The sequence below is a fragment of the Apostichopus japonicus genome, chromosome 16 (assembly GCF_037975245.1).
Source record: "Apostichopus japonicus isolate 1M-3 chromosome 16, ASM3797524v1, whole genome shotgun sequence".
NCBI classification, from domain to species: domain Eukaryota; kingdom Metazoa; phylum Echinodermata; class Holothuroidea; order Aspidochirotida; family Stichopodidae; genus Apostichopus; species Apostichopus japonicus.
In genome coordinates this window covers 4,342,749-4,354,580 of record NC_092576.1, presented here as the reverse complement: position 1 = coordinate 4,354,580, position 11,832 = coordinate 4,342,749, and the positions used below count along the sequence as shown (strand labels likewise).

The following is an 11,832-nucleotide window of genomic DNA, read 5'->3' as shown; positions in this document are numbered from 1 at the left end:
GTTAATAGAATCCAGACGGGCTGTGTATGGTGGACTAATTGCTGAAGAATATGCGGAAGCTACGGGATGACTTCCATGCTACTCATTATGCAGCTGCAAAGTTTGTTCAATTGGCTAATGACCAACTGGAAGAAATGAAAGAAGATCTTGTTATGGAAGAGTCCCTTCCGGTAAAACGGACCCAGTGAACAGGTATCGCATGGAAGTGTGTAACCCGATAGTGGACACTATTCTTGCGAACTACACTGAATAGCCTTTCCTGTTCAGCGTTACTGTGGGGAATTACTAAGCATAGGACTAACTGTTGGCTATTGTCAGAAATGTCGCAAGTGATGAAAGATTAAAAAACCGGGAGAATAGAATATGAAACCAGGAGGCCGGGAGATTCGGGTAAAAACCTATGGTCATGCTCGTTATCGGTGGGCCAGGCCATAAGTGGCTGTGCTACTAGTGGACATGCTATCGTTGACAAGGCGTTCCATATTTTACTCGCTTGACCATCGTGTTGCACTGTTGATGGCGGATGCTGCTGTTGCATATATGCTATCGGTGATCATGTAATTTGTGACATACAATCAATGAAACTGGCTTTCTATGTTTACGATATCGATGATCATGTTATCATGATTACCAGTAGTATTCGTCACTATATATGACGTACGTAGGGAACTGCGGGTACTGCGGGGATATATGCCTTTATGATATAAGTGGCAGGCGCGTAGCCAGGGGGGGGGGCCGAAGGGGGCAGCTGCCCCCGCCCCCTTGAGCATATTTTTTTAATTTTTTTTTTTAATGTTTGTATGATATCACTAGTATTTACAAAAGAGAAAATGCTAAGATGCAACTTACAAGGCCTGGGAAGTGCCATTTCCAGCGATCTGGGAGGCATTTTCAGCCAAAATTTTCTTGTGCGCTTCGCACCAATCATGGTGGCGCTACGCTGAGATAGTTTGCAATGCCGAATCTACAGTTTCGCCCCTCCCTTGGCAAATTCCTGGCTACGCGACTGATAAGTGGACATGCTATCTATATATTACTACGTTTACGATTATCGTGCTATTGATTATCATGCTATAGATTATCATGCTGTCAACGCTACCGGTAGAATTAACGTTCTCAAATGGCGTACTTCGAGGTTGATGATCGCGCTGCAGGGCTAAAGGAAATCTAGATACACACTCTCTTATTGATTAGTTTGTATTGATTAGTTTTGTATTGGTACATGGTGGAAGTTAGCTAGCTACATGTCATTTAATATTTGACCATGTATACTGGGTTGGTCCGGTTCCAGCTATCACTGTTAGTACGAAGATTTCGTTTGTCTGTACAAACAAGAGCGTTTCCGTTGACCTTTATAAAGCACAGTGTTACTTAGTGGGACAAAACCAAAAAAGCAGGAAATACAAAGAAAATTGTGTCAAATAGGTTTTAAACAAGGTTTTACCATGATACGCTTCGCTATGTCTTGCCATACCTTTAGGCTTGTCCTCGTGTCAACCCCAATTTTTTCTCTTTAGGGCTCATTGTAGGCCTAATACTAACTCAATTTCGAAGATTGAAACAGTAGGCCTATTTGAAAGTCTTTTCTCCACATATTCGTCCAAGTAATAAGCAACGGTGTTCAAAGGGACATTTTTGTTTTCCATGGGACAATTTGCAATAAGTGGATTACGTAACGTATTAAAATTACATATGAAGAAAAACAACATTTGTTTTGGCCAATTCATATAAAATAACATTATCCCGTGGAGAATACATGCCCTAAGTGTATACTCTTATATTCTCTATAAATATATAATATCAAACGAACACATATATTTATAAGCAGTACGTTCACCGAGACTGCCTCTGTACTGTTTTGATCCGTTGGTATAAGTATTCTCGCAAAGTGCATTCTCGCAAAGTGCATTTTCTAGTAAAAATGTGTGTCATGAACTTGTCGACCTTTGACCTGTTGCACCAAACAAGCTTTATGTCCCATTAACCCCCTTTCATAACAATGGATGTCATTAGCTTTCAATTAGATGTTGAAATGGTACCACTTTATCCAAGAACGGAAAAGAAAGTATCTAATATAGTTTTTACCAAGAGAATTACTCGCTTCCGGTCAAACTGGGTGGAAACTTTCGGTATCATTTTGACGTATACCTCGTGACCTGTTAACCGAAAGTCATCAGAATTAAGAAAGTGTTGAATTTTTTTTCTGATTCATGTTTTTCTTTCTGAATTAAAAAAAAAAAAATCAGGACTGTTACTTTTCATGTTGTGATACGTGAACAATGATTTTAAAGAGTAGGAGACAACGAGAAATAACAAAAAGATTTAATTGTTTGCATTTGATATTTTTTTGGGAATACAGCAAAACTCAAATTTTTTTTCTCTATAGGTAACCTAAAAGCAGTGTCGATTCAATTACTATTGCTTATAATGACAAGTATTTTTTATTTCCGTTTACGATAAGATATGATCAGTGCTTGCAATGTTAGTAATCTTTGTTGATCTTTCTAATATTTAAGTTTTGCTTCCTACTTTGCAAACTAATACGAAATGTGAAATGAGAAATTTCGATGTTTGCTGAAGAGTTCTACAAAAACACTTGTACTTGAGCCAATTATTGTACAAAGGTTATTTAAGACCAAAAAAAAAAAATAGTTAACGTTAATGAATGCTACATAACTACTTCGAGAACCAATTAAAATTTTACCAATTTTATCTCTGGTTATTTGTATTGGATACTAAATTGTAAATTAAACTGAAATAATTAAAATACCCTCACAGGTTAAGTATCAGGGCATCGGCTGGAAAACTATTATTACAAGGCTCAAACACTAACGTAATATTATATCTTACGATATGTTCAAATCATTACCAATAGCTCTCTCCAGCCACGCCCAAAATGAACAGAGGGCCGTGCTGATGTCATATTTGTCCTAACTTAGCAAGTTGCAGTCTCTGAATGCATATCATAACGGTACGGTGAGTTAATCACTAGTAGTATATACAATGCTCTTCGAACTTATTGAAGGGCTATATATTTTGAAACAGTGTTGTGAACTTCGGCTCAGACTATTAGTTTTAAGCATCATAAATTGTGTTTCTAAAGCACTTTTGTAGAACCTTGAAGTTTGAATTAGTCAATCACCAAGCGCGTCTGTATAAGCTAGCTCACCAAGCGTGATCGTATAGGGCCTACTGATACGCGATTTCACGCAATCTTGTTACCTTAGTTTAGAGATCTGCAAAGATATCACATAGCCTACATTAGCACCGATATGACAACGATCTCTCATCAAACGCTGGAAAGTCCCCTTGATAAATGATTAATTAAGAAAGAGTAAACAATGTCGTTAGTAAACTTCGAGTAACTTGGAAGTCCTTAGCAGCACGGATATATATATATATATATATATATATATATATAAATTGTATATCAAGTTATAGCTCAATAGTATAACAATGTTACTTAAACAATATAACAGTTTTTGGCCATATTATAAGACTTGTTTATATTAACATGTTCATATTAACGCTGTTCATAGTAACACTGTGCTTATTAACACGGAAGTCAGTTCTCACTGAGAAATAATAACTTTTTCTGCTGGCCGTTTACAATTCCTTACGAAATTCACAGAAGAGGATCGCAACTGATACATTCCTTGTGTATGATAACATGTTAATATGCGATTTAAGTAGCATAATATTAACACCTCTTGTAGCTTTCCTTGTATATATTCAGAACTCTGTGTCCTTTTAATTTCCTTTCACCTAATGGTGAAATAAAAATCGTCCAAACCATTAACATTTTAAAACCAAAGGCATGTAATTAATTATATTCTATAACATACGACAAGTGTAAAAGCTACTTTGTAAAAAAAGTAGGCTGAAATTGATCGGTATCTACCTTTGGAAGCTACGCTCACTTTTAATGTACTTAGCATGTAGTGCAAAAGGTAGCGCGCCGATAAATTGTCTAAGATACACTGCAGTTGGAAATGTACAGCCCAAGGATAACAACGTCATCTTCATTGAAGGCTTTGATGTTGCCAGAATAGATTCCCTGAAATACAAAATATAACAAATAAAAGTTATAATGAACAGGGGGTGACCTTTGCGGATAGTCCTATGCATTTGTATCATATATGATATAAAAGATTATAAAAGATTGATATGAAATCGTACCTTGGAACATTAATAACATATATGTTTAATTGTATAAAAGCTACATAATCTGTTAGCTCTGCTCTCGTTCAGCCAATGCTCATAGCTAGTACAGTAACTACTGTTCATGTTCCACAACCGTGCATCAGTAACTACTGCGCTGTGTTCGTAACACGGTAACATGTGTTCCAGGTGGCACAGTAATTACTGCAAGTGTTTTTTTACTGCAAATTTTGAAAATTTAAAATTTAATTTTTAAAGTTTAAAATTTAAAATTTTAAAATATTTAAAAATTTTAAAAAATTATGATTTTTTTAAAATTACTGCAAATTTTTCACCTGTCGGACTCGTAGTTCAACGTGTAACAGCTTTCCAGTAATTACTGTGCCAACTGTAACACATGTTACCGTGTTGCGAACACAGCGCAGTAGTTACTGATGCACGGTTGTGGAACATGAACAGTAGTTATTGTACTAGCTATGAGTATCGGGTGTCTCGTTACAAGGCTTAAAACTATTTGAATCTTGGTCGTTTTCTAACACATTCTGTAATGGTATTTAGGCCCCCGGAATTGATAACTTATCGCAAAGAGACTATACTTCAATTATCTATTACCGGTATATAACCCTTCCTAATATATAGTCTGCACATCCAAGTAATAATATGTGCATATCATTATACGTATTCGCAGTTCTTGTCATTGCTGGCATGATTGAAACACTATTTCCTTCACAGACCACCAGATAAGATTAACAGTTTCTTCTGTAAATATAACATTTGTTGAACACAATACGCAAAAGTCCTCGATCATTTCATAACATCGCAACGTCTTTCAGTAACTACCTAACCAAATTGTTTTTAAATATATAACATTAAAAATGCAACAATGTAAAACTCAAAATGCGTTTAACTTCGTAGATGAACTAAGCAATTGGCATACATGACATAAGGTTCACAAAATGGCAAACGTCAGTGTGCTTAGAATTCACAGGTGTTTCTTATAATCAATATTCGAAATGAAGAATTTGTCTATACGTTTAGAAAACAAATACGTAAATTTGAACACACCTTGTCCACAAAAGTCGATGGAATCACCGCTGTCTCGTGAAATGAGAGAGTTTCTATAAAACAAAATAAATATAAGTAAAGATATAAAGTAAGCCCTTAACAAAAGCTATCAAAGGATAGAGTTTCTATCAAACGAAATAAGTTTAAATTAAGACATAAGCTAAGCCCTTAATGATAGAGTTGCCATATAAACACGAAATAAATATAAGTTTAGATGTAAAAGTAAGCCCTTAATAAAAGCTATCAAATTTAAAACAGTACGTTTAAGCTTTAGTATACTGCTAGTATTTTTGCGTTTCCAATTCCAATAAGATATAGTGAGATATAGGATTTTCTCAGATTTATAAAAGGTTTACACTGCAGCTGATAACAGCCGATCATACAACTCAACGTCGTTGCTCGATCGTCTCACAAATAGAAAAAAAAAATTAGCATGTATAATAATTTATTACTTATTCGCATTAGATTTCCCTTGCTTTGTTACAACTCAAATGGACAAAGTAAATATGATAGGTTTGCCAATTTTAATTATCTTTTTTTCCCCCTTAAATTTGTCTTATATGTTATAGATGCAACACGACCACCTTATATTTTCTGCTTACTTTATATCTGCGTTGAATTACAATGCACCTTAAAAAATAGCAGGTTACAGAATACCTTTGTAATCTATTTGGCTGTTAAAGCTTTTCTTGATAACATTGTCGCTCCAAACGTTAGCACTTCCATGTCAACTAAGCATGGGATAATCCTCTCATTGGGCCTATAGATTTACAGCAATACTTGATAAGTCGAATTTTACGAGATAATAAAAATTTAGGAAGCAACAAGACAAATGTACATATTCGAACCCGATAAATTAAATCTCTGGTACGACGTTAATACTTTGAAAGACAATGGAATACAACTTTATTATATTGATTAAACGTATTTAATAAGGCCTGGCATGGGCTGACAGATCGGAGTTATTGTTCTCCGAGTAATACAATGCATTTTTTTTTCTAGAAGATTATTAGTTTGGGAGACGTGAACGTCGCTTCTTAAATTGTTTTTAATATAATAATAGGTACCACAAATTACCTAATCTTAATGAATAATGAATAATACATTGAACATATTCAGTCTCATTTTGCACCAAAGCAAAGACATTTTTAGAGCTAACTGAGATTCTTAGCAGTTAAAGGATGGCACCATGAAGTAATATATATTGTATACCGCCAGTCCAGGGGTATTTCTACATCTATAGTTTTGTTCGAAATGAGCCTTTACAGGACTGTGTCAGTTACTCAGATACTCCGCAAAATTCCATAGGAAAACTTGCAGCGACTTCAAGCAACAATTGAACAACGCACGCATTGCTTGTACAAAACATTTACATGGTGTTCAGTGTCAACTAAACGATGTCATGTAGTTTCACAAATTTATAAGTATGCAGTGTGGACAATTCATTAGCATAATTAATGGATAAATGTTTATATTTAAATTATCATTAGTTTAGCGTTAAAAAAAAGTTTAGTGTTACAAAGTTCTAAACTTAATGTCGTGTAACCATGAATATAATATAAAGAAAAACACAGTGGTTGCAATTTGTTGCAATGAAGACTAAAATTAATTTAAAATCCATGCTTGAAGACTTACCTCCTTTCTTTAATGGGCAGAGCGGGCTTTCATGTTTACCACAGAGAGATCCAACATTTTCGTATGTCTCACCACTTAGTTTGTTTTCCAAATGGACGGTAAAAGTACCAAACCACAAGTCTTCATCTAGGAAGAAGGATTACAAAATCGGGAAATTACAAGGGTTTTCTTTTAATTAATTTGTGTGTGTGTGTCAGTGCCTTTTTAGTGAGTAAAATCGATGTATTTAACAATAATATATCCATAACGTGATTGAAACAGAGTGAAACCCACCCAATAACCTTTCGGCGTAATACTCTTTATAATGGATAATGAAAAAGAAATCGAAAAACGGAAAACAGAAAGTTACCATATTGTTTCTGTTCCAGATATTTCCGTTTGAAATTTACGAGAATAGAGATTAATTTTCTATCAAACTACTAAAGGTTATCATACCTCATTTTTTTATATATGTTTTCCGCTCATAGTGGGCTTATTTCATTTGTTTATTTACAAACTATAGTACAGGAAGTTAATAATTAATAAACCGATACTAATTAAGTATATTACTAGCTCTGTTAGACGCTACTAGGTTTTCAGCCGTCCAGTCGCGGAAGTATGAACTGACCTAATCACTATTAACATCAATAGATAATGATGTAATTTGGACTAAAGAACTGCTTCAAGTATGATCGCATTTAAGTTGGACTTCTTAACAACTGCATCAATACATACAACTGTTCATTGAAGATGTTTTTTTTCTAAAATATTTGATCAAAAATGATGATTGGAATATATTGCATTGGTTTAATCGGTGAAATTAAGAGGTTATCGCCGATGAGCTCAAGGGGATATGAGAACAATAGGCACTCAATTGTTGCACACATGTAGTTTAATACTTACACACGTAAAGAGACATATTTAAGGTTTCCTGGACGTCAAGCCTTGGTGGGTTTGGATCGACAGAAAGCTTTAAGCCATCCGCCCAAAGTCCTGTTATCAGAATTGGAAAGCAACATCTTGATTTTGTATATATTGCGTCTCGCTTATTAAAATAGGTGACTTCGTTTTTAATCAAAATGTAAACAACTTTTAGTATCATACTTCAGCTGATGAATGTACTAATCATCGTCGGATGATTAAGATGATTCTCGACTAAAATACTAAATATTGTTGCTTCCCAATATATCAGGCAACTTCTAGATGTAGTCTGCATCGAAAGGCAGTTTCTAATTCTAGATGTTTGTGATAAAGTCAAAACCACCAGAAGAAGAAACGTAAAACCTATCTCAACTTATGAATGTATTTTACAGCAATCTGAATTACCACACACGGTGATCGAAAAGGCCCAACATTTGTGAACTGTATACGCCTTAATACTTTCCGCTGTTCTCAACCCTGTTTAAATGCATCAAAAGATCAGTCTGTAGTCCAGATTTTTGAAATAAAAAGTTGGAACGTAATATAGTATGTCTGTAAAACTATAACATTTACCTTTTAATCTTTTCATTTGATTATATTTCGTTACAATTAGCTGTAACACATCAACGCTTAATCTTAATAAAAAAAGTTCAATACCAGGGTTGGAACAGCCGGGGGATACAGGGGAAAGTGCTTTGTGGAAAAACCTCAAAAGGTGCTCCCTCCTTTTCTTTATTAATACCAAGTGCCTCTTTCCCAAGGTAAACCTTGAATTTTATATGTGACAAGTGTTATATTTGCATAGACCATCTATTTGTCGAAAAGCTTTTAGTTAGTTATCTTTGTTTGGCGTCCCTTCAAAAATATATCTTATCATATTAACCATCGAAGTATGAACTAACCCCCACCCCCTTCCGTCCCACGTCCAGGATTTGTAATCAATCAACCCTATTTTGCCGCCTTTGCACAATACTATTTGCACAATATATATTCACATAATTATGTTCAATGATTCGAAATTACGTACGAATAATCGTAATTAATAATTGTTCACCGAAGATAAGATTCGACCTCTCCCCTAATATGAAAGGTTATAAGTTGACTTCATTTGATCACATGAATTTGAGTATAAGAAAAAATATATAGAATAATAGTAACATGTCTTTATAGAGTATAATTTCAAAAAAGTTGGACTTACAAAAGTGTCGCGAAGGCAGTTATAAAGGAAGAATGGAGTTAAGCAATACTTATTCGACTTTTCTTAAGCTCCTCTTCGACTATAGAAGTCATGAGTATAACTTCAGTTTATATCTATATCATGTAACGTCATCAAAAATGGTGCATTGACGAAGATGCGGGTATGGATAATTTTAAACACAATTTGAAGCCAACAGTGCAGGAAAGAAAGTCCCTTAAAGAAAAATTCAAAAGGATTCAATTACATACCATGTAGTGATATGGAGTCATTCTGTAACATTCGAGGTAATTTTGGAATTCTTTTAGTTAATAGTGGGAGGAATTAAAGTGCGATCCAAAAAAAAAAGAACCCTTTTATTTAGCTATTTAATACATTTCTGGCCAACAATAAACAAACAGAGAAACTGGGTAGACACTCGATTTTGACTCCAGTCAACATTTTGATGGATTAACTATATCACTATTTGAATAGGCCAATATTAACCATGGACTAAGATGCATGTTTTATAATACCTATTCAATGTAGTAAACGATAAAATCTACAATATTATTATTCACAAACAAATCTTTGAAAGTTGACTTATTGACGCTGATAGCCGATAAAAGTATAAAGTAATAATTTAAATGAATTTAATTAATATAGATCACACTCTCAAAAGACAAATTTAAATTAAACAGGCACGTGAAAATTATTTCAAATATAAGGAAGAGGTGAGGGGGGGGGGAGGTGGGAGTCTAAAGTTCTCCAAAAACAAAAAAATTAGGTAACGACAAACCCCTTTATCATATACTCCGAGGAAGTGCTTTAATTCATTTGTGAAGCACAAATTCCCCGGCATGAACGGTTTGTTTCAGCCTGACGATAGAGTCGGTTCATACCTCCCTCCCCCCCCCCCCCACCCACACACACCCTTGCTCACGCCACGGGGAATAAGATACTTTGGTTTTACTGACCTGTAATGTTAACTTCACATGGATCATCGGGCCCACTTATTCGAAACATGAAGGCCACACTGGCAGTCATCAGCAGGACAAGATTCAGACGCCACACAGCAGCATTACAACGAATCATCTTGGTATAGAAGCAGATCGATAGTATAGAACACAAACGCTTGCGTGAGAGTGGAACAAGTTTAATATCGATGCTATTTTCATGCTCTTCACAATAAGGAACAAAGATAACTGGATACTTTTATTGCGTTTACCGAAACTTACTATCGTCATAAAATTTTAATCGTACTATTCCATCCGAAGATAGATAAACGAATCGAAAGAGGAACTTCCCATAGTGCGCTACGATGGCACAAATATATAATAAATCTAAAACAACAAGGAAGAAAATTCCAGTTACTCGAATAATGTCTGCCTCTTTGTTCTGTAGTTTCATTCATTATTAAGTAGATACTCTTACAGAATAAATATTATGACATATTTTCATATGTGTTAAATATTTTCATCTCTGAAAAACATATGCATACATTTTATTGGTGTGAACATCATTTGTGATAACAGTTTGTAATTGTAAATTTTGTTACATTGCCAGTAAAAATCCTGTCACGAAATTTTGATACCGACACTAGTAGAGTTCAATTGGCTACATTTCCTTTAAATTGTCATTTTGGGCAATTAATTAGCATGAAAGACTTCAAATAAGATATTTCATGCAGTATGGGATGAACATTATTTGGGACCCGCGATAAATCTGGTTGAAAGAACTTGAAATGGAAAGTTGATTGGCGGATTTTCTGGAGGCTCATCGACCTCGGAATATCCTTAATCTTGGTGCCCATTGACAGTAGCCACCAAAGGTTATCTGCCAAACCTGCAGTAATCCAAACTATGTTAAATGATCTCTTTGTCCGTAGGAGACGTTGACAGTATTTGATCATAGCTAAATGCGATACTGAGCAGCAGTGGCGGACTGGCCACACGGGCATTTGGGCAATGCCCAGTGGGCCGGTGGGCTGGGGAGCTTGGTAAAAGTTACAGCCCATATTCCCAGTAGTTAATAGAATCCAGACGGGCTGTGTATGGTGGACTAATTGCTGAAGAATATGCGGAAGCTACGGGATGACTTCCATGCTACTCATTATGCAGCTGCAAAGTTTGTTCAATTGGCTAATGACCAACTGGAAGAAATGGAAGAAGATCTTGTTATGGAAGAGTCCCTTCCGGTAAAACGGACCCAGTGAACAGGTATCGCATGGAAGTGTGTAACCCGATAGTGGACACTATTGTGAGCAGCATTGAGCGACGATTTGACAGATCAGCAACAGCAACATCAACATTCTATGCTAATCTTACACTTCTTCGCCCAAGGAACTTTGGTCTAGTGCCATCGGGAACTATTGAAGAGCTGCATAGATATTTGCTGAGATTTGATCGTCATCATTTTCACGACGGCGATACTCTGTCGGTCCGATTTCGGCATTCTGCTAGGTTTATACAAGCTGCAATGTCTATCGGTCCGTTGGCAGACCTCCATCGCGTAACCGTCAGCGTTGTTATGACGGCGATATCAATCATGTTGCTGTTACCACGGGTGCTGTTACCATGGTTGGTAATTCCCTAATGTGGCAAGCTGAGTGTACTTATTTGGTTTGTGTGGCATTATGCAATGACGATACTGCCTATTAGGGTCATCCCGAAACAATGTGGACAAATGCTAAAAATGTGAAAGGAATTTACTTATACTTGTTAACGTTTTTTGATGAACAACAGCTAGATATATATATATATATATATATATATATATATATATATATCTATATATATCTATATATATATATATATATATATATAGGGGCAAACTAAAATTGCCATAGTTTCCCAAAAAATATCACATATTGAACATAACGTCCTATTTTCTAAAAA

General features: G+C 35.3%; 1 protein-coding gene across 1 annotated transcript; it reads right to left on the bottom strand.

Moving 5' to 3' along the window:
• Positions 1-2,190: 2,190 nt before the first annotated feature.
• Positions 2,191-10,123, bottom strand: LOC139982186 (uncharacterized). Its single transcript, XM_071994775.1, has 5 exons — positions 9,913-10,123; positions 7,744-7,833; positions 6,862-6,987; positions 5,227-5,279; positions 2,191-4,057 (listed from the first exon to the last, which is right to left on the bottom strand). The coding sequence occupies exons 1-5, from the start codon at positions 10,028-10,030 to the stop codon at positions 3,971-3,973; spliced, it is 474 nt and encodes a 157-aa protein (XP_071850876.1). The 5' UTR covers positions 10,031-10,123; the 3' UTR covers positions 2,191-3,970.
• Between the last annotated feature and the right edge of the window lie 1,709 nt (positions 10,124-11,832).

What these genes read in the sequence shown, in the direction of transcription:
- LOC139982186 (XM_071994775.1), bottom strand. Translation starts at nt 10,030, where the DNA reads ATGATTCGTTGTAATGCTGCTGTGTGGCGTCTGAATCTTGTCCTGCTG. An exon ending in CTGCCCATTAAAGAAAGGAG is followed by an intron (nt 5,280 to 6,861) that starts GTAAGTCTTCAA and finishes TTTGTTTTATAG; the next exon opens with AAACTCTCTCATTTCACGAG. An exon ending in CATCGACTTTTGTGGACAAG is followed by an intron (nt 4,058 to 5,226) that starts GTGTGTTCAAAT and finishes TTTGTATTTCAG; the next exon opens with GGAATCTATTCTGGCAACAT.